This window comes from Mauremys reevesii, linkage group 3, assembly GCF_016161935.1.
Source record: "Mauremys reevesii isolate NIE-2019 linkage group 3, ASM1616193v1, whole genome shotgun sequence".
NCBI lineage: Eukaryota > Metazoa > Chordata > Testudines > Geoemydidae > Mauremys > Mauremys reevesii.
Genome location: NC_052625.1, coordinates 173354546 through 173378475, shown reverse-complemented (window position 1 = coordinate 173378475; position 23930 = coordinate 173354546). Strand labels below are relative to the sequence as shown.

At 41.0% G+C, this 23930-nt stretch overlaps 2 protein-coding genes across 8 annotated transcripts in view; both read left to right on the top strand.

Annotated features, from left to right (window-relative positions):
* The window catches only part of MYT1L (myelin transcription factor 1 like), a 369230-nt gene that overhangs the window by 170125 nt on the left and 175175 nt on the right, over window positions 1-23930 (top strand). The gene's annotated exons all lie outside the window — the stretch shown is intronic.
* Window positions 16354-16665, top strand: LOC120401615 (histone H4-like). Its single transcript, XM_039531766.1, has one exon. The coding sequence runs from the start codon at window positions 16354-16356 to the stop codon at window positions 16663-16665; it is 312 nt and encodes a 103-aa protein (XP_039387700.1).

Below are 23930 nucleotides of genomic sequence, written 5' to 3'. Positions count from 1 at the left end.
GTTATACTTATATTCCATAATACAAAGAGAAGGGGGTCATAAATGAAATTAATAGGCAGCAGGTTTAAAACAAAAAAAGGAAGTTCTTCTTTCATGCGCGCACAGTCAACTTGGAACTCCTACCCTGAGGAGAGGTTGTGAAGGCTAGACTATAAACAATGTTTAAAGGGACTGGATAAATTCATGGTGGCTAAGTCCATAAATGGCTATTAGATGTGGGTGTCCCTAGCCTCTGTTCATCAGAGGAGATGGATGGATGGGAGAGAGAGAGATTGATCATTGCCTGTTAGGTTCACTCCCTCAGGGGCACCTGGCATTGGCCACTGTCGGTAGACAGATACTGGGCTAGATGGACCTTTGGTCTGACCCGGTACGACCGTTCTTATTTTCTTATGTTCTTAAGTTCTTAACATTCTTTCTTTTTAACTGCCTAACACTGTTTTGTCAGAAGGAGGTTTTCATCTTGCGCATGCTCAGCCAAGTGTAGCTGCTGTCATTAAAGGTCACAATCTTCTATCTATGGTATCATTAGGGAGGGAAATGTAGAGGTTCCATGGAGGGCAGGCAGCAGGAGCCTAAATACCAAGCTCAGCAGCTAGGGTTAGGGGAGATTTGTCTCAGGGATTATAATTAAATTCCATGGGTGCTGAAATGTGAACATCAGAGGAGATCCTGCTGGTGGAACAGTAGGCAACCTGAATTCCTGCTGAATAGAGCCCTATGAGGAAGATCATGCACTATATTAAAGTCTCCTGGCTACAAGAAAAACAAAGTGTGCCTTAATATGGTTTACTATTGCAGAGAAATACATGATACAGTGTAAGACACCTGAAAACTTTGTGTCATTTGAACTCTGGGAAGCATTTTAGAATCTGCTGAAAAAGAATCTGAAGAGTCAGGTTTCAGATTTATAAAAAAATGGTACTTCTCATCTGGAATGAAAAGGATATCCTAATACTGTGTAAGGTAAGCTTCCAGCAGGATTATCTTTTTACAAAATAAAGTAGTTTTTGAATTGGTGGCAGGCTAGTTTGGGGCCTTCCTGAATCAAGTTTAAAAGAAAAGTGGGACGGATGCAGTACCTTATTATTGTGAAGTATTAGCTTTCCACGCTTTGATGTCATCTAAAAGACCTCCCCCGCCAAGCTTGTCCGATGGTTCCAGACACAGGCTTCCTGCAGAATAGCTTGGTTGAGTGTGAAAGTATGACCTGTAATATTCCTCACTAAGGAAGACATCAGAGTATTTTTTACTAAGTAGTTACGTTGTGTATTGGGACTTCTATTTATTTTTTGGAGCATTTTGTTCTTTGCTTAAAAGTAATTCTTAATGTTGTCTTGGCCCATATTGATCTGCTTCAAGAAGCTGATCTTGAACCCATTAAAGTAAATGGCAAAACTCACATTGACTTCAACAGGAACAGGAGCAGAATCTGTCAGAAAACAGTAGGGGACCCTAGACACCATACTCTACAAAGAATGATGGTTACATGCTGCTTATGTCATCCATTCTGCTGTGGGGACCAAAAACTTTTTAATGGTGCCTGTTTTTCTTTGATATAATAATTCCCAACTCTCACATATGTAACTCTTTCCTCACTAGAATTAAGCCCTTTACAAAGGAGGCCAGTATCCTTATCCCATTTTACAGATAGAAAAACTGAGGCACAGATAGGTGACGTGACTTGGTCACCCAGCAGGCCAATGATAGAGCCAGGAATAGAAACCAGATCTCCTGAATGCCAGTCCAGTGCTTGATTCATTACACTACACTGCTTTCATGAAAAACAAGAGTCTCTGTTCTTGATCATTTCCCTGGTTATCCATAAGAACATAAGAACATAAGAAAGGCCGTACCGGGTCAGACCAAAGGTCCATCTAGCCCAGTATCTGTCTACCGACAGTGGCCCCCTGAGGAGAGAAAAAGGCAAGCAGGCAATGATCATCTCTCCTCTGCCATCCATCTCCCATCTCTGACGAACAGAGGCTAGGGACACCATTCTTACCCATCCTGGCTAATAGCCATTTATACCATATTTTTATCCTGTCATTGTTAAACATTGTTATAGTCCTAGCCCCTCCCCTCTCCTCAGGTAAGGAGTTCCAAGAAGTGACTGAAAAGTGCGCTTTTTTGAATTTTTTTTATTTTTTTTATTTTTTTTGCCCTTTATTTTCATTTCTTGTATTATGTTCTTGTATTATTAACTTTTATAAGTAACTTTTTTCATCCACACCACTTTCATCATCACTCTCATTTATATCCTCTTAGTCCCCCTTAGTCTCCTCTTTCTCTTTCCAAACTTTCTCCTAGCCTCCCTCTCTTTCCCTTCTACTCTCCCCTCCTACCTTTTTTTTTTTTTCTTTTTTTTTTTTTTTTTTTTTTTTTTAGAATATTTTTTTTTTTTTTTTGAGACTCACACTGTACACACGAGATGAGATGTGCGTATAATACCATTTTATAATATAATAAATATATCTATATATTATTCTTCCCCTTCTTTTAATGATTCCTAACTTTTTTTTTTTTTTTTTTTCCGCCTCTGCCTGCTCACATCTTCAGAGAGAGACGATAATCACGATCCAAGATCTTTTCCTGACTCTCTAGAGTAGCTAAATTAGCCCCATTGTATGTATGTATGTATAGTTTTTTTTTTTCCAATTTGCATTTTTTTTACATATTTCCACATTATTTCATTTTTTTTTTTGTTGCCCAATCACTTAGTTGAGTGAGTGATCCAACATTTCATCATCCTGTTTCCCATTTGGGAGCTGATACAAAGCCCACTGAAATCAGTGGGAGCCTTTGGTTGGATAAAACCAGATGGATATCCAGGTGGTTGGATGATCCGAAGAAGTGGCTATTCACCCACGAAAGCTCATGCTGCAAAACATCTGTTAGTCTATAAGGTGCCACAGGATTCTTTGCTGCTTCTATAGAACCAGACTAACACGGCTACCCCTCTGATACTATAATGGTTAGTGACATATTTTTATATAACTTATTGTGATGGAGTTATTTCCCTTTACATGAATGTGTCAGAAATTATATATGTAAATATTGGATCTCAGGGGTATTCTTTGCAATAACCAGTATATCACAGGGTTTCAGTAAATTACAATCTCAATTCTACCTCATAATCCATATGGTGGATATTGCAACATAATTAGGGTTTGGGGCCTGATCCAAAGGTCATGAAAAAGGAACCAATGTAAGAGGAGCAAATAGAGGGAAAAGGTCAGAAATCAAAGGGAAATAAGTAGTTATACAGCCAAAATGACAGACAATGCAGCTTTAATTGGGTTTTATTTTCAGCCTGCTTTCTTCCTTATCTCCACCTATCTCTTCATCCCCTGTAACCATGAAGTCAGAAGAGCTTTTACATTTTTGAAAATACATTTAACTCCTTGGCTACAGCACAGATTTTGTACCTAATGCCCTAACTGTCTCGAATCATTCCAGAGTAGTTAAGTTTTTTTCAAGATCTCTTTTTAGGGCCTCATTTTTGTGGGTGCAATTCTGCTTCTACAATTAATCGGGCCTGCAGTTTTGCACCCATAGCAAATTGTAGGTGCAACGCTTCTCATTTTAATGTGGTTGACAATATTTTAAAAATTCCTTAATCCTAGCAGACTAGCTCTTCCTCATTCCATCAACTACTCTCACCTTCTCCCTGAGAGTGCCGAAGGCCTCATGAATTTACCATACATTCCCCTTTTTTGTTATGGTTACACGCATCCAGTCAGGGAATTATGGTGACCAACTATATAACAGAAATAATAAATATAGTGAGCTTAGCTTGTGGGTAGTCCACATGGTGAAATTTGTTTACATTAAATATTCATCAAATAATTTCAAATAACATTTGCAAAAATTAAAGTCTGTTTGTGAAAAAATCTAAATCAGACACATGTATTGCTGATTATTCATAGTTTCTATCCAGAGCTTAATTTGTGTCAGGTCTTGCTGGGGCTGAGCCCTGGCACCTCTAGGCTTGGCAGTTCATAGCCCCGGCACCTCTGGGCTTGCTGCATCGGTTATGAAAGTAAAAACTTGTTTGAGCCCCAGCACCTCTTTCATTAAAAATTAAACACTGTTTCTATCCATATCTCTGTAGTAAAATTCTCCTGGAACTATGTGGGTTTAAGTGGTGGCAGAGGTGAAATAAGCCGGTACGGCGTACCAGTAAGAAAGTGGCCACCAGTACAGGCCAGTACACAGCTGACGTTAAAGTGCTGCCATGGCAGTGCCTTAAGCACCGTATGGCAGGGCCGCTGACAGGGGGAGGAAAAAGGGCAGCTGCCCCAGGGTCCGGCAATTTAAAAGGGCCCGGGGCTCCCAGCCACCACCGCTGCTACAGCAGCAGTGGCCGGAGCCTTGGGCCCTTTAAATTGCCACCAGAGCCCCGGGCGGCGCAGGCTGGGCAGTGATGAGGAGCTAGCTGGGGAGTCTGGTCCCAGGCCCACCCCTTCCAGCCAAGGCCCCACCCTTTCCGAGGGCCAAGAGCCACCCCCTCACCTTTCCGAGAAGTCCGGCCACCCTGCGTACCAGTAAGTCTTTGAAGTTACTTTCACCCCCAAGTGGTGGCATCTAGCTATTGAAATGAAGAAGAATTTGGCCCTGAATTGGGAAAATAGATTTAGAAAGTTGGGCTTAGTGAGTCAAATATATTCCTGATGTAGCCCTATTCACTCTAACAGAGTTACACAAGGGATGACTTTGACTCAACATCATTAGGAAAGAATAGATTTCACAGACACCTCTTTGATGTCTTTGACGTCATAATAGGGGTGTATAAAACCTGATATTAACAGACTGTCCTCTTAATAAGAAAATCAAACTAATAGGGTATGATTCAAAAATTAGTAGACCTTCTATGCAAAGGTTGGGGAATAAATGACTAAAACAGTCAGATTGAAACCAGGCACATCAATGAGTTCAAGAGATGACCAGATGAGATTCTGAGACAGAGGCAGCAGAGAAGCATGTGGTGAAATTAAGTTAAATGATAAAAGAAACAACCGTCAAAATATAAAATTAATTGGAATTTGATAAAAACATTTTTAATCACAAACATGCCTGTATTACTCTATAATATTGTGGTTTTAAATACACATTAAACTATCACATTAAAATGTTATTTTTTAAATGTCACCATTAATACATTTAAAATAATTTCTGATCATTTTTCATTTTAGGTCTCCCATTGAAACATTAATAGATTCAAAGACCATATGACTGGAGTGGGAGGGGGTATTTCATTTGTCTGTTAGTTTAAATACATGTTTTATGATGACTTTTTACATTTCTTTTTTTCAGTGGGTGCTTTTCCCCCACCCGCCTCTTCTCCTCAATACATCCATGCGTAGGTGCTGCTCATTTCTTAGTTCTGAGACTACCACCACCCGCCTGCCGGTGGCTGCTGCTCTAGCACTTTTGCTTTGTCTGGCCAGGCAAAGTGAATCCCAGTGAAGCAATATATCAGTTATGAAACTCCCACCAGAAATTGTAATATCTGCACCTGTGATCGATGGGGCCAATTTTCCCATCAGTGCATGGGGGATTTTAACACATAATTTTCATGGTGTTAATGTGAACTTTTCACATAAATCCTCCACCCAGTTTGGGGGAAGAAGGGGAGGAAGATAAAATACAAAGTCTATTTTTTAAAATGTATGCATCCTTTCTTCTTTCAGTCTTTCAGGATTCCTCTCTTGTGTCGTCTTGTTCTGTACAATTGTAATATATCTCCCTAGTCTATATGCTCATGACTCCTTCTATACAACCTATACCTATCCATATGAATGTACAAGTCAATGTGTTACACACATAACCCCTCTGGTATTTTTCCTTGAACATGTTCACACAGAAATTGACTGAGAGTAGGGTTCTGAATCTGCCTGTACACATGGTCCATATTTGTTCCAGTATTCTAGCAAATGCATAGATCCTATTACTGAGGCTGATCCAACAAATTTCCATGTGTCAGTTGTACCTGCTGCAAGTGTCATTCTGTTCAGTGATAACAGGACTTGCATGCTAAAATAGAAAGAAAGCAAGAACATCAGGTCCTTGTTGTGATCTGAATTGCTTTTTCAACCATCTGCTGACCAGTCCTTTGAAAGAAAGTCTGTGTCTGGATCGGCACCTTTCCATTTTTTCTAAGCCAATAAAAGAAAAGTTCTTTTAGATCCCTGTCTCTGCTGCCTTTTTGAAAAGAGCCAAAATCTATTGAACATAATGTACCAACAGAACTATATGCTACACTTCAATATACTATACAGGAACTGATGGAGGTTTACGGTTTGATAGTATATTAGTGTCAGACATACTTATTCCTCCCTTGAAGTTTATTAATGTGATTTAACTGTATATACCGTTACTTAAGATGATAAAATAGTTGTAGTGATAAGAAAAGAAGTAGATATGGCGAAAGGCCAAATTAGTCTATTAGTTTTCCTAGGTATAATAGTGAGTCAAATAGTTTGGTAAAAGTCAAATTTGAACAAGCATATCAGTGGGTGCACCATCTAAGCTAAAATTACAAGAGCTGTCATTCCCCATGCTTTAGAACATAATCTAATCACCACTAGATGAGGTCAGTAGAAACATCTCCCTAATGTATAATATTGCATAATTATGGAAAAGTATATAGGTGCTCCCTTACTCTAAAGCATTTGGCATTAGCCACAATGAGAGGAAGGATTCTGTATTAAATGGACCATTGATCTGTTCCAGTATGGCAACATAATGGGGTGGATCAAACCCCTCCCTCCCAGGTCTGGGTCTCCTACTTTTGGTGTATCATTGTTTCATCTCTCACTTTTTTATTTACTTGTGAAATAACTTGTCAGCCAATGTTAAATTCCTTTTTGCATGTTTTCAACTCAGGCACAGTCAACCAATCAAAGAGAGGCAATCTTGTGTCTCAACCCAATCAGATTCCTTCTTTCCATAAAATGTTATTTTAAGTAAAAATATTTGATTTAAAACCAGAGGGAAATTATTATGAATTCTTTTGGTATTCTCTGTAATATTAATATGAACTATTTTCTTCCTGATGTGGAAATAGTATGTAATTCCATCGTAATTTAGGAGTTCCATTGTAATTTGGAATTAATAAAGCCGCTTACAGTGAATTACAATGGAATTCTTACAGAAGCACATACACCCTCCGCTTTAATACAAATTTAATTTGTTATGATTTCACAATGTGATTTCATTCAATACATTGACCTCTTCAGTACATTTGTGTGTCTGCAATATATATATATGGTATGAAGGAGCTAAAGTATTAGATTCAGTTGAGTGTAGCCTAGTGGCTTGAGCATTGGACTAGGACTCAGAAGATCTGAGCTCTATTCATGGCTTTGCAACTAGCAAAATCACATGAAGATCTGCTGATGAAAAGCTGGGTATTATTATTTTATTAATCTTGTCTCTGATAAAAAAATCACTCTCTGAAAAAGCTGTATTGATTGATCTACCAAGGAAAATGATAAAAATATATTATTTTAATGTTAAAAGACTGTATTAAAAAGTAGACTATATAATGATGTGGAATGAGACTCTGTGCTGTGCCTCTAAACTCAGACCTTGCAGCCCAGGGGGAAGGGTGGCTATGGTGACTTCAAGCTACCTTAGTGTCCTTCTGATCCTGGGCTTCTCTGGAGGTTGGAGAGGCACTTGATGTAACTTAGACAGCTCTGTTGGGTTGCTCTATGGGCCTCAGTGCTGCCCAGAATATCCACTGTCAGCAGTTTGGGTGGCTATGCCCTCATTCCCACCCCATCTCATCTCCTATGCCAGGACTTGTGAGGCAGTCTTACAGTGGTCTTCCACAGTGCCTGCATTGGGGAAATCCTCTTTTTGGCTTTTTGGCTCCTATACATCACATAAAGGGGCTGGAAAAAGGTTCTCACTTATGGGACTTTAACATGAGTTCAGGATGACTGTGTTAGGAGTGAGTTATGCAGCACTCACCAAGCAAGGGATGATGAACGTGGCAGCACTCCACAGTACATCATTTGCAGAGGCTCTATATTTAGTTTTGTTGTTTGTTTTTGCTTTTTCATCACTATTTGTCACATGGAATGCCTGATATGCAGGGAGCTGCCCCAGCCAGGTCTAGCCAAACTGGCCCTACTTTGCTCCCCAGAAGGCAGCTGTAGCTACTCAAGACTGGGAGACACAAATTCTTTTTTATATCTCCACCTATAGGATGTAACATCTTCCCCCAAGTATTTATTTCTCTGCTATACCTGAGTTGTATCTGCATAACATTTGAAAAATCTGCAGTTAATGTACATACATTTGCATATCAAGTCCTATCGGGGGAAAAAGTTGTTTTCATTTGATCATCTTAGAGGGTAGACAATGTCTTGGTGTCTTCACAGGCACCTCCCTCTCTTCCCCAGGGGCTGAATCTTCCTCTAAGGGATCCCTGTTTCTTGTCATCTCTGTAAATTCTTCCAGTCCTGTTCCATAAAATTTATAAACTGCATGTAATAGAAAATGGGTGCCATGCTATGTAAATTCCTCTCAAATCTACATATTCCCTCACCACAAAAATATCAGTCCTTCCATTCTCCCTACCCTAGCCTCTTCATATTACCTCAGCTCCTAGTCTATCCACTCCCATCCTCCCCTGTATCCATTTCATTCCCTTCTCTTTTCACCTGGTCCATCCATTCCAGCCCCTGTCCCTCAGTATAAACTATTTCACCCTTTAAATGAACTTCCTCCCCATTTGGGTCAGATGTTTTATTAGCATGAATGCTTGCGGTAAGTGAATTTTATGCTTACATGTTCACATATTCATAAAAGTGAATTCACACTAGCAAAATGATTGTACAAGCAGTACTTGTGCAATTAGTGAACAGAAGCAATATCATGTGACTTATTTGACCAACCACATGTTGACTTTCAAATTGCAAGTCTTTGAGTGAAAACACTGTGAAAAAAATCATTGAATAAATTTTGAATAAAAAATACATTTGAAAAAGTCATGATTTGTTCATGGATATTCCACTAGGAAAATAATAGGCAAAACTTGTTGAATAAGGTATATCATAAATCCCTGATGTCTCTATAATCTGACGCTATTATTAACTATTAATTATTATTACTATATTCAATGCTTATTTTATGGTAGCATCTAGAGCCTCCAGTCTTCACCAGGGTCCTCCAGTCTTCACCAGGGAGTGGCTATATCTATACAGCCATAGATATAGCCACTCCTCTCTACCCCCATGCCCCCCAAAGAAATTACAGTATTAGAAAACAAGGTGGGAGAGGAGAGAAAGACACACAATCATATATGTACAAGGTATATAAACTTTTTATACAAGCACTGTTTGGGGTTGTACTACAAAATTGTATAAGTAAACATTAACTTTCTCTAGTTTCCCCTCAGTCTAGCTATCATGTATATTGTTAGTACCTGTAGGTGTTGCAGCAGAAGTGGGTCTTGAGAAGGGACATGAAGGAGGTAATAGCTTCACGTGACAGTTCAGGAAGAATGTTCTGAGGATAAAGGTGGTATGGAGAAATTATAAAGAAGTTTGGGGGAGAAGAGGACAAAAGGGCAGGTTAGGCTGCCATCACTGGTGGAGCTGAACTGAATGAGAAGGGTGATGCAATAGAGGTAAGTGCAGATAAGTAGCAAAGGGCAGAGCTGTAAAGGACCTTGAAGAAGGGTATCTCAGTTACCTGTTATCTATGTATGTGTATATTTATAAAATGACTTGGATTGATTGAATTAACTGGCTTAAGGAATGGGGATGTGAAATTACAACGTTGTAATGTGAAATTACATCCACATGAGTTGTAATGTTCTGCACCTGCCATTGAAGCACCTCGTATAGGCAACCCACTCCATAGATTTGCAGTCATAGACACCGTTCCTGTTCTTTGCTTAGCCTGCTCCATCTTCAGACCACGGTGCTGTGTACTCTGAATGGTCCCGCCATTCTTTGCCCCTCCACCCGAGTTCTAGGAACTTCATAAATTCTGTTGCCATCTGCCCCTTTACATAATGTTTAACTCTGGGATGGGCAAATGGTTATCAAGTGCTAATTGTTTTCTAACCCAAATGGGGAGGAAGTTCATTTAAAGGGTGAAATAGTTTATACTTCAAAAACAAAACTAAACAAATAAAAAAGGCTAGACTTTTACACTAAAACTGTGCTAAAAGTTCAAGATTGTTTGACTAGTGAAAGGAATTTCTGAAAATGTATTTTAGAGAGAGCTTGAGATGCTACATAAAATGTCTATGCCTTCTGCATGGTTCGCTGCTTTTTCTCCCAGGGATATTCCGCATCGCCATTGGCCTGTAACTGCACAGGTGCATCTTGCAATGAATAAATTATGTGTGTTAGTGAACTAAGAACAAATGGCAGAGACATATAGGACCACAGAAGTGACAGCAGTGATGTCACATGCTGCCACTAGAGGAAAGGAAAAAAGGCATCATACCTCCACCCCCTCTGTCCCCAGATTCACCCAGCTCTGATCTGAAGTGGACAGATTTCATTCTGTTTGTTTGTTGAGGCAGACAGTGAAATGTTTTCATTTCTAGGGGCTCTGTTTATATTTTGTACATTTCTTATTGATGTGCTGGCTGTTTTAACTCTCATTTGGTGTTTATGCATGTGCTACTAAGACCAGGGCCGGCTCCAGGCACCAGCGAACGAAGCAGGTGCTTGGGGTGGCCAATGGGAAGGGGCGGCATGTCCGGGTCTTCGGCGTCAATTCAGCGGCGGGTCCCTCGGTCCCTCCCGGAGCGAAGGACCTGCCACCAAATTGCAGCTGAGAAATGAACCGGTGCAGTTGAGCTGCCCCCAAAGTGCCGCCGTCGCGGCTTTTTTTTTTTCTTTGCCACTTGGGGTGGCAAAAAAGCCTGAGCTGGCCCTGACTAAGACTAAGGCAATTGTTGGAGGAAAAATAAGCTTTTCTGCTTAAATACATTTTAAAATACTTTATAAAAGTCCCAAAATGATCTATTTTGGAAAAGTAATAAAGTGAGGATTAATGTATATCTTTTAAGGGATTTCATAAGAAGATAAAAATGACCATACTGGGTCAGATCAGTGGTCCATCTAGCCCAGTATCTTGTCTTCTGACAATGGCCAGTGCCCGATGCTTCAGGGGGAATGAACAGGACAGAGCAATTGTTGAGTGATCAATCCCCTGCATCTTGTCCCAGTTTATGGCAGTTTGAAGTTTAGGGATGCCCAGAGCATGGAGTTGTGTCCCTGACCATCTTGGCTAATAGCCACTAATGGACCTATCCTCCATGAGTTTATCTACATCTTTTTGGAACCCAGTTATACTTTTGGCCTTCACAACATCCCATGGCAATGAGTTCTGCAGGTTGATTGCGTGTTGTGTAAAGAACCAAGAAATTTGTTCTTATGACCATGATAAAAGCTCTATAGGTCAACAGATAACCTGGAATGCAAAGATAAAATCCAAAATAGAGAGAGAGGCAGAGCTATAGGTAGGGAAGGAGAGGAAGAGAAGGTAAAAGCACTCATCTTTCATTTTAGAATTCTAAAGACAGGTAACTTGTTCTACAGGCTAATATGAGGTTCTTTGTTTAATTTCCTTATTTTAATTTATTTTATTTAAAGAAAAAAGAAAAGAATTAACACTTTTTCTGATTTCTCTAGCTTCAGAGTGGAAAGTTTATGCCCCTATAGTGAAATAGTGTAGAAAAATCATACCTACATAAGTAAATAACATATTTATGTTAATCCATAGTTCTATAAATACTCCAGTATTGTTATTGTAAACATGGTTGAAATTTTGTGCTGTGTACTAGATTCAGACCTGCTTTATACTCAATCCAGATTATGCAGGGGTGGGTGTTGGAAAGTCTGCTAGAAGTGGGAAGGCCTTCTGCAGCTAGCCAGTGCAGAAAGTGGGTGGCAATAAACAGAGTGGGCTGTGGTGGGGAGATATTGATTCAGCTCATTCCTTGCCACAACCAATAGGGCTCCCCTGGGGCTCCAGCTGCAAGTTACAGATACTCTTTTCAGGAGAACCCCTGTTGTAAACACCTCTTGCTCTCCCCAGTGGTGAGTCCTCCTCCTGTGCAGCTACCCCTGTTGGTGCAAAGGCATTCACCTTATGCCACAGTAAGAAAATCAGGCTCGGGGTTGTTTGGTTTGTTTGTTTTTTAAGAAAACTGGTCCCGTATGTTGAAAAAGTAACTGACAGTGAGGAATAACACTAATTTCATTCTACCCTGTAATGCCCTGGTTGAGCTACAGGTTTCCTAATCTCTGCTAAGGCTTCTCGCTTTCATCCCTTTACTCATCATTCGCAGGAGGACATCATAGCATATGTCCAAGTTTGGAATAAAGGTTGCCGTCAAAGGGCCTTTTCTCCAAAATTATGCATCAAAGCTGCCCCGTGCAGAAGTTTCTCTTCTATGTCTGATAGTTTACATGGTCTTGTCTCAGTAATGGTTAGCCCGTGTAGGGTTTTTGCATTATATAGTACTAATCAATGAGTTTTGCACTATAGCCCTTGTTTAGAGGGCCCATGGTGTCCAGTCAGTTGGACTGATCAAATTATTTGTTATGAATAATGGCCCCAATACAGGAAGATATTTGCTTAAATTCACCCTATTTAAGACAGCAGTTAAGCATGGGCTTAACTTTAATGACATGTTTAAAGTTAATCACTTCTTTAAGTGTGTTCCTGAATAGGGATGCTTTCCTGAAATTAATTTAGTCCCTGTTTACATTAGTAATTTATTCAGAAACCGAATCTGATTTTTTTTTCAAATGTGTTCACATGCCATTGATTCTGTTCCCTGATTGGATAAAGGAAGCATTTAAAACAGGGAATAAATAATGAATAGTAAATAACAAATAATGGACTTCCTTTATACAATTCAAGAAACTTCTTAGATTTGCAAAAATTTGCACAAGTAGTGAATGGCTGCTTGAACGCTTACTAATAAAAAGTAAGACCACAGGAATCATAGCAGACCAATCTTGGTATTCTTAATAACAATGGTATTTACAAATTAGAATTTTGTTGTTATTTGAAAAGATCTAACTAATAATAATTACACACGCACACAAACAAAAATTTTCCTAGTAACAAGACCCAACCCTGTATTGTATGGAAGGTTCTTAATAAGATCTCCAGGAAAGAAGAATGATAGATGAAAGTCAGATAAGAATTTATTTTACACAGTTTAAAACAGATTGTGAATTTTAAGTGTGTAATATCATTTTTCGCATTAGTCAGTTTTGCTCCATACAAAAACCTAATAAGATATTCAGTGGTTAGCTAGTAAAGTTCTTGTACCACAAATTATTGCACTATCGTCACTCACATGAGCCTGTTTCATTCACTTGGATGAAGACTGACAATCCAAGAGCACACTTATTACAGTTGTTTACACATGTGATATGTGAACTATTTAGTGGTTTAGACAGTGTTGAACCTGTTTCCACTGAAGTCAATGGGAGCTTTGCCATTGATTTCAATGTAGCCAAGTTTTGGGCCTAAAGTCTGGATAATTAACTAAAGCTTATAACTTGTCCATTGATGTCTCCATCTTTCACACTCTTCTCTGATGTTCTTATTCACAAATACATCCCTCCTTTCTCTAGCCCTCAAGTTCCTTTCCCCAAAGTTTCATTACCTTCTTTCCGCAGTATAACATTTAATAGACTCTCCAAGTACCCTCATTTCACTTTTTGTTTTCCAAAACCTTCTGCAGATAGGGTGACCAGATGTCCCGATTTTATAGGGACAGTCCCGATATTTGGGACTTTGTCTTATATAGGTGCCAATTACCCCCCACCCCGTCCCAATTTTTCACCCTTGCTATCTGGTCACCCTATGCAGATCTCATTATCCCCAACTTAGTTTCTCTCTTTAAGAGCCCAAAAGATCCTGTAATCCTCCTGATTTCTCTTTTCTGCAATGTGGCTGACAAAACTAATGAGTAGCAGAAGATATCATCGCAAGGTCTGGCAGTCTGTCTGTTGGGCTTAGCATATAGTTCGTACATGCCAAGGCTTCCTGCTAAAAAATGGGCCAAATACATTGAGTGCATCTCAGATACATCATGTACATAAAATTTGAACAGAACAGTAGGGTAGGTCCAGCAAAGAGCCTAGAGCAATGCTAGGGGAACCAACAAAAGTCAGAGTGCTTGGAGGTTGTTAGGTGGAGGGTGGAGAACTTATCAAAACAGATCCAAACTTTAAAAAAGTCTGGATTGGTTTCAAATCTGGGCAAGAGCTAGGATTGGATCAGTTCTGATTTTTAACAGCCAATTTATGCATAGGCCCACACATATATTATTATTACACTCCAATATGAATATCTGAATAGCACAGACAACGTCTTAACTTTGTAACTTTTTATGAAGAAAAGAATAAAAAACCCACATAAATCCTGTCACTGTAGCATCACAGCATGCATCTCTGTAAATGTAACACACCGTTTTAAAAGAGAAGATTGCACAGCTGTTGATGGGCCTTTGGACATAATTACTAGTAAGATTTTAATATTGCACATTGTTTAAATTGCAATTTAAGCAGGTAGATGCTTTTAAATTCTCCATCTGTGTAGTGAAATACTAGGAAAATTAGGTTCTGCTTTAATTAGACATGACCTGGTTGATTTAGTGTCAGAACACTCCAGACAGCAACTGTAACAGTAAGTCTGATTGCTTCAGAATTGTGTAATGGCTGATTCTTGCAAGATTTTGTATATGTAATAATGTGTTCATGTATGTTAAGGCAGGATTGCTATTTGTTCTTTTTGGTTCCAGTGTTATCTTTATTTATTTATAGTATTGTACATGTGCATTTTTTATTCTCTTGAAAACTGCACCATGTATCAGCTGTTAAGAGAGCCAGCACCATGGTGTGAGATGGATAGCCTGTTAGTTTTTCCCTTGCGTTGGGATTCCCACTCATCTCCATGGAAACCTGAAACCCCAGAGGAACAAAGCACCAAAGCTATTGCTGTATTTTAATACTGTACTGTTTGAAACAAGCAGACATTACCGTGATGCCTGTGAACATCACTATAATGAAAGATTTGTCTGTGTTTCCATCTTAAAACCCATATTCTAAGGGATTTATATTCTGAATGTAAATCATGGTTCCAGGCCTAGTTTAAATTTATTGTGAAGGAATGTATATGTTCCTTCTTATATACCAAACTTCATTAACATTGATAGGAGTGGAGCACATGCAGGCAGGTAAAAAAATATATTATCTTTCCAGAAAGCAAAATTGAAAAAAACCCCAAAAAACTGGAAACAATTAGTCTGGTAAAGAGTACAACTGACTCACTGCTCACACATTAAATGTGTTGATGGTAAACTCCAAAGATTTTTCTTAATTAAAACCAAACAAACAGAAAACCACGACTCTTTACTAGGATTTCAAACCAATACTAAAATATATATGTACATGAATAAATTTAATTTCAAATGGAATATCCTACAATATTTCTCCTTCACTTACCCTACCACCAGAGTTGTAGACATTGAGTTTTCCTCTAGAACAGCTGGTGACACCACAGATATTGTAGCTGAGCACAGAGACACCCAGGTGGAACCATGTGGAGTGCCCCTAGCTGTTCAATTTGAAAAGCCCTACACTTTCAAGCCCTGCTGTTACTTTATGCACACACCATCAAGTGGCAATCTATTGATTTTGTGAGTCTCTGCAACATACACTAGCAGCAAATATTCCTCCTTCTTACTCATTATTGTGAATAACTGGGTAAATTTTAAACTAGCCTGTAATGTAACACTACCCATGGTTGTTGGTTTTTTTGCCAGGGCACAATAGAACACAGAGTCCATGTGAAAATTTAAATTGGAGATGCCTGGTGTGATGTTTATTTTGTATTGTTATAGCACCCAAAGGCCCCAGTCAGGATCAGGACTCCCTAATGCAAGGCACTGTTCATACACAGAGGGAGACACATCCCCTCCGCCCCCTTTAAGCTGATTGCATTCATGAAACAATCTGATTCAAGATAAGGCACAACAAATGAGCGTGACAAGGAGGGAAGAGGGGAAGAAGGACAAAGATAACAGATGTATGACTATGTGGTTGCATAGACTAGCTATGTGCATATCTTGGTGCTTTCAAATCACATAGAAGTTTATTTTTATATAAATATCTGCAAACCTCAATGATCCTTCTGCCTACCAGTGTCAACTGGTGATATCCTGTAAGCATTCCAATAGCAGTGAATCATCTTCAGGAGGGATTTGAAAGAGGGAATGGTTGTGACTTTATAGGCAGAATCTTCCTCTACAGCCCGAGCATGTTGGTCGGTTGTGTGTGATTTGATTTTGCCATGTCTGGTCTCGGTAAGGGTGGTAAAGGCTTGGGGAAGCGGGGTGCCAAGCGCCATCGTAAAGTGCTTCGGGATAACATCCAAGGTATTACCAAGCCAGCGATTCATCGCTTGGCTCGATGCGGGGGGGTAAAGCGTATTTCGGGCTTGATCTACGAAGAGACCCGGGGAGTGCTGAAGGTGTTCTTGGAGAACGTGATCCGCGATGCTGTCACTTACACTGAACATGCCAAGCAAAAGACTGTAATGGCTATGGAGGTGGTTTATGCCCTGAAGCGCCAGGGCCGTACTCTCTATGGTTTTGGCAGCTAAACGGGTCACTAAAGTCAACAGGATGAAGAGGAGACGGGTTGCACAAAAGGGATAGCTGATTAACTGCTTAGTTCAGTGTCTCCAACTCTTGCAATGTTATGAGTCTCACAATATTTGGTATTTTTCTGAAAGCCTCACTCCTGGAGTCATGGAACCACATGAGAATCTCAGCTTTCATTTTTTTAAAACTAATTTTCTAGCTCTCCTGGTTGGAGATAGAAGCTGGAAAGAGTGACTCTGGAGGGCTCCTACCCCAGAAGGGACATACAAAAATGCAAAATTCATTAGTTTTAAAATCTTATGGTTTTTAAGCCACTCTCATGAGTTTTGGGGGCCTAACTCATGAAGAACATTTAGGCAGGCTGACAAAGGACTAGACACTTATGGTGAAATCCTGTCTCCATTAACATCAGTGGAGCTAGAATATCACTTTTAAAGCCCAATCCTGTGAGTTGCTGAGCAGCGTCTGAAAGGTATTGAGCACCCATTATCTCCTACTGATTTTCAGGGGAGTTGAGAGTCAGTCAGCACTTGGCAGAATCAGACCCATTACAGCAGAAGAAAGAAAAGATTGAGAAAAAGGAAGACAGATTAGTTTATGACAGAGCGCGGGGGGTAGGGAGTGGGGAAACCATGAAGCCTCAAAGGCAGAAGGTTGCAAGTGCCCCTGGAGAGAGGTGGTGTGATAGTTACCTTTTGGGGAGGGAGCTGGATAGATTTCTCTGCATGTTACATTGCAGAGATCCTTGCAAAAACTATGGCTGGTTCTGACAGAAATGCTTCTCCATAACTAACAGTTGCAGTTATCCAATATTCCAGCCCCTCCCCACAAGGCTCTCTCTCAAAAAAATGTCCAAATAAAACCTCCTGACAGCTGCTCTCGGTATATTCAGCTAAACCAGCCAGGAGAATGGGCGAGAACAAGGAAGCAAAAGCAAAAATAAAGCAGTGTTGCTTTGGCTGTCCTGTACCTAATGTTGGTTTGGCTGTCCCCACCAGTGAGCGCCTCTGCCTCCCTCATCCTGCTGCTCCAATTTTCTGCTGTAGACATCAAACTTGCAGAGTAAATATTTGAAAACATATTGTTTAGGTATTACACATAGTATATTTTTAACAAGTTTGGGACTGTTGTGCTCCACTCTCATTGACAGGGCCCCAAGCTTATATAGGTAAATCTGGTGACCATGAAAAACTTTTCAAACCTTTTTTTCCTCCAGTATGTTTTTAATAAGAATTTGCAAGGGTTAGGGGGCACTGTGCAGCTCAGTGATTTGTTATGGACATACACCTCCTACCTCTTCCACTCATAGAGTTTAAAAACGATCATTGTTTTCCAATAGTTCATCTTTTCTGTATCTTTCCATACTTGGCTCCAAGATTTATGGTAATTTGGATGTGTCCAGTTCTCTGGAGTAAACTAAGAAGGAAATGGTCAAATATATTTCATTTTAAAAGATATTTATTTTTATTTTATAAGTTCAGATTTTTTGGTTTATTGGTTTAATTAGGATTTAAAAAACAACAAAACAAAGTGTGTCTACCTGCAGCTGACAGTGGCCTTGCCATTAACTAAAAAAATGCTACAAAAATAATTACCTAACTAAAACAGCAGCACGGTCCTGCTCGCTTCTTCTAACTATATAACAATCATTAACCGGTATACCCATTTCAAATCAGATCTTCCACCCCACACGTTCTCATTTGATGCACACATGCCACCCACCTGTGCTGCCTCAGCCCTCCCAAACACCATCTCAAAGAGACCAGGTGTAGGTGTGTGTTGTCGGGGTCACCCCTCTCTGGGGTGGCTACACACGTCCGGTGAGTCGGGGAGTTATCCTGGTGAGGCAGGAAACAGTCAAGGGCTCAGGCCCTCAGGTCGGTGCTGAGCACAGAGTTCAATAGTAAGCCCAGGCCCTGGTCAGGGCGGGGCAACAAACAGACAATTCAGGGCTCAGACCCTCAGGCAGGGGCTGAGCACAGAGTTCACTAGTAAGCCCAGACCCTCAGTCAGGGCGGGGCAGCAAACAAGCAGTTCAAGAGCAAAGCCCAAGCTCCTGGTCCTGAGCGTCGGGGCGAGGAGAGACTGCCACCCATGAGTTGGGTTGCAAGGGGGACTCAGGCCTGCCCAGTCCACTGCGTCCCAGCCCGGGGCCCTGACAGCAGCAGGCGACCTGCTGCTGTGTCAGTGGGGATCCTGGCTGCAATACACTGACATCAGCTCTGGGTATGCCACAGCCAGACTAGAGTCGGCTGCCCCCGGGCTACTTCCGACCTCCCGCTCTAGCAGTACCTGCATCTGATCGGCGTCCTCTACGGCATCGAGCACCATGGGCTCCTTGGGGTACTCCGCGAGCGGTAAGCTGGGCAGCTCCTCTAGGTCCCTTCTCTCTGGCTTCTCTGGCGTCTGGTCGGCGTCCGGCCTCCACGGGTATGGCCAGTCCTCAGGGCAGTCACAGGCGGCAGGAGTCTCCCCAGTGGGAGCTAGGGCACCAGCGTCCGGCCTCTCCGGCGGCCAGGCAGCTTCTGAGCCCTGGGGTTGGGCTTTTATACTTCCGGTCCTGCGCCTTGACCTCTGGGGGGCGGGTGGAGGCTCCAGTGGCTCCGCCCAGTTTGGCATCCGGAGGGGCTCATCCCTCTCTGGGGCGGCTGAGAGCCAGGCCGCCTCACTACACACGGACAAAGGACAAGGCAAAGAATTCAGGTTGTTTCAAACCAAGGGTGGGAAGGAGCACATTTGAAAGGTTAGGTGCCCTTACAGAGTTTGCTCTACACAGGGATCTTCAGTACAAGTACCTCTGCAGAGCTCAATTGCTTCAGCGTGGGCAGGACCGGATTAACGCAGCAGCTTTAGGGGCTGCAGCCCAGGGCCTCGGGCTAAGGGGGACTCTTCAAAAATAAATATATAATTATATACAATTCAGTGGTCACCAACCGGTCGATCGCGATTGACTGGTCGATCCTGGAGCCTCTGCCAGTCGATTGCGGTCGCCGAGCTGCTAAAAGTCCAGTGAAACAATGAGGAGTCCGGTGGCACCTTAAAGACGAACAGATTTATTTGGGCATAAGTGTCTATAAGGTGCCACCAGACTCCTCATTGTTTTTGTGGATACAGACTAACACGGCTGCCCCTCTGATAAAAGTCCAGTGGCGCAGCAGGGCTCAGGCAAGTTGCCTGCATGCCGTGGCCCCACGCTACTCCCGGAAGTGGCCGGCTGCTGGCATGTATCTGTGGCCCCAGGGCGGAGGGAAGAGGCAGCTCTATGTGCTGCCCTGTCCCCAGCAGCTCCCATTGGCCAGGAACCAATTGCCTGAGCTCTGCTGCACTGCTGTCCGGGAGCTGCCTATGGTAAGTGCCTCCTGGCCAGAGCCTGCACCTCGCTCCCCCTCCTGCACCCCAACCCCCTGTCTCAGGTCAGAAGCCCCTCCTGCATCAAACTCCTTCCCAGAGCCCACACCCACAACCCTCTCCTGCACCCCAATACTCTGCCCTACCCTGGAGCCCCCTCCTGCACCCAAACTCCCTCCCAGAAAGAAACTAATATAGCAGCTGTTCTAAGGTAAGAAGTAGGCTATTTTGAATTAACTTAACTATATTCTACATATTTTAAGACTGACGCGTAACCACCGAACAGCTTTATGTTAATTAAAAGGCAAGTTTAGTATAGCGTTAATAGCCTCGCTGCCATAATTGTGATCATTTTGTTTTAAATTAGGAAAATACATGTATATAGGGGCTCCACAAAATCTAATAGTCCCTGCTCCACAGGGGAGTTAATCCAGCCTTGAATGTGGGATAGGAAGAAAGGTAGGAAGGTCTCAATCATTTTGTTTTTGTGTGTATTTTTAGTTGATTTGGAAAAGCTTTGCATTTCATAGAGCCATAAAATCATAGGAACTTAGAGATGTGAAAGACCTATTAGGTCATCTTATCTGTCCTCTAGCCAGTGTGGGATTGTCCCCTACAATATATTCTTGAATGCTTTGTCCAGTCTAGTTTTGAACGACTCAATCAATGGAGCTTCCACCACTTACCTTGAGAGATTGTTCTGCAGATCTTACAGTCAGGAAATTATTTTTTATATATTTAGCCTGAATTTTCCTATGTTTAATTAGTCCTAGTCTTTACTCCTTGGAGTAGTCAGTGGGATTTCTTATGTGAGCAACAGATTTGCAGAATTAGGCCTTAAGTAATTACTCTTCATCCATGATGTTTCAGTCCTCAAACGCCTTCAGGGAGGAATCATGTCCCTCTTTTGTCACCATCATTAATCCAAGCTATCCCTGCATGTTAAGATCTATTAATTTTTCTCTACTTAATAGATACAGTGCATTTCTCAGTAACATTTTTTTATCCATAATATTTCTAGGGGAAAATTTTTTCTAAATTTTTTAAATGGTTTTGGGGAGTCTCTTAACTTCATATGTCTTCATATCACTCAGGGCCGGCTCTACAATTTTTGCCACCCCAACCAAAAAAAAAAAGCCGCCTAACTGCTGAAGCAAAAAAAAAAAAAAGCGCTCAGACTGTGCCACCCCAAGAATGGACGGAATGCTGCCCCTTAGCGTGTGCCGCCCCAGGCACGTGTTTCCGCCGCTGGTCCCTGGAGCCGGCCCTTATACCACTTTCAAAATGTAAGGGTTGATGTGCATATGGGAGGCAGCTTGACACAACAGGCCTTAAGAGCTTCAAATTATTCTGAAGAGGGCATTGTGGTCTATGAGATATTTAGATCTTTTTTTGCCTCTGATAGCAGGGGACTGGATTCGGTCACCCAGGAGGTACCTTCCAGTCCTATGTACTATATGCCTCGATAGAAAAGTCACACAATGGGCCTCAGAAGATGGTAGCTCAAGTAAATAGCTTTTATATTAATATAAACAACTATAAGCAAGTAAGTGATGGATTTTGAATCCATGTTCAGATCTATTCAGTAATAATTTTTTTTGCCAAAAATATTTTGAGGGCATAAATTTTCCTACATTTTCATAATGGCAAATTGACCAATTGTGGTTGGGTATTTTCAATCAATGGAGCCTGCACCAGGGTTTGAGTTCAGGGTGAATTAAAAAAATATTTTTTAAAATTAAAAATGAATATTTTATTTAGTCTTTTTAAATTGTTTTTCTTTTTAAAAATAAACATGTTTAAAATGAAATCTGAATGTAATACAAAATATGTGAGGTCTACAATTATAATCTCTTAGAACATTTAAATAAAAAATCAATATGCAGAATCCATGAGCCTCTATCAAAAGCTTTGAATTAAAGGCTCTTTTCTGTATAAAGGAAGAATTGGGTGGGGGGGGGAGGGTCTATATTTTGAGGTCAAGATTTATCAATATGGCACAATAGATCACATACAGTATTAAGGGCTGGTTTTGTTTAATAAAAATAAATGTTATATGCTGTTTTGTGTGTTTAATTACCATTACCATACTAATGCAGCTTGACACAAGTCATGAGCAAAAAGTTAATTATCTAGTAAATAAGCAATATATCATGCACCGTTTTCTAACATACTAACAATGTGCAATTAATAAGAATCTGAAAAATATTAAGCTATATAAATTCATAAATGTACATCGGTATAGTGTACCCTCCTAGGTAGGAAAAAGATGTACCAAATCTAGTGTATAGGCTCTATTTAGTTGTAAATCAGCATGTTTTAATGATTTTATCAACCAATGAGAATGCAGAAAATAATTGAATTACAAGTGGACAAGTTAAAATCAATAATTTAAATGGAGGCTTTCCGCTTGGTGATTTAAATTGCCTTGATTTAAATCAATCCACCCTGCTCGGGTTCAGTTTCTACCAGCTTCTCTTCATCCAAGAGCACTGGGCCATCTTAATATTAGTGGTGTGGTTACATGTGGTGAAGGATGAGGAGAGCTGTGTGTCATCTGCATATTGTTGGTCCATTTCATCTGACCAGTTCACCTAATAGTTGCATGTAAATGTTAAAAAGGACCAGAGAGAGAATTGATCTTTGTGGTACTCCACAACTGAGGGCTCTAGTGGTGGAGGTGCAGTTTTTCCATCAATACTCATTGGGTGCATCCCTTCAGGAAGAACTCAAACCATTTTAGCTCATTACCCTGGACCCTTGCCACTTCTCTCAGATGAGAGAGAATAATCCCATGATCAACAGTGTCAAATGGATGTCTGTCCATTGATCGGAGATCATCCATTAGTGCCATCAAAGCAGTTTCATTTCTGTGTTCTGCCTGAATCCAGATTGTGCTGGACCAATGGATCTAGAATGTTAGCTTCAGTTAGCTGAGCTTGTAGCTGGTCTTTTGCTAGCTTCTCTATGAGGTTTCTCAGGAATGACAGATTTGACACTATGCGATAGTTGGCTAAGGCTGATGTATACAGAATGGGTTTCTTTGGTGTTGATCAGACTATTGTGTGTTTGAAGGAGGAAGAGATTTATTCTTTTGAGTGATACACTGGCACTCAAGTTTCTGTCCTTCTCTTTTCACCCATCACTGGGTATCAGAAAATCAAGGAGATCTGTGTGGGCAATGGGGAGAAAGGGGTTACTTGGGAGACAGTGTGTCAGTGGCCACCAGGGTAAAATGGTAATGATTTACCAAATCTATGAGTCCTCATCCTGTTGGTGGGATGCTGTTGTCCTTTATCAGGCTCTGGAATTTGTTGGAGTCCTTGAGTCTTCATGGTTGAAGCAGGATCGTTGGTCTTTCTCATTGCCAGCATGGTGGATTGTCTCTGATGACTGCCCTAATGAGGTGACAGTGGCTGGGTTGTGGTTTCCTCTGTTTTGACATCTAGACCGAAAATCAGGTCCCAGATGTGACCAGCTGTGTGGGTTGGACCAGAGATGACCTGTGAAAGTCCTAGGGAGGCAAGTGATGAGATGAGTTTTGAGGTTTTGCATGTGCAGTCTTATTGATATGCATGTTGAAATCTCTCAGGATGATAAGCCCGAGAATTTCCCCACCATTGCTGACAAGGTATCCATGAGCTCCTTTATAATTCTTTAGTCTCTGGTGGTCTGTAAATGAGCATAAAATGCATGTTGGCTTTTGGCAGGTCTAAACTACTGCTTATGTCGATATAACTTACGTCACTCAAGTGTGTGAAAAAGCCACTCCCTGAGCAACGCAAGTTACACTGACCTAAGCGCTGTCCACACTCTCCTGCCGATATAGTTTCTGCCTCTTGTGGAGATCGAGTAATTGTGCCAATGGGAGAGCTCTTCCTTAACTGGATTCAGGAGTCTCTAGTTGACCTGAGGT

Bases quoted from the DNA above. Each gene is read 5' to 3' on its own strand.
- LOC120401615 (XM_039531766.1), top strand. From the start codon at position 16,354: ATGTCTGGTCTCGGTAAGGGTGGTAAAGGCTTGGGGAAGCGGGGTGCC.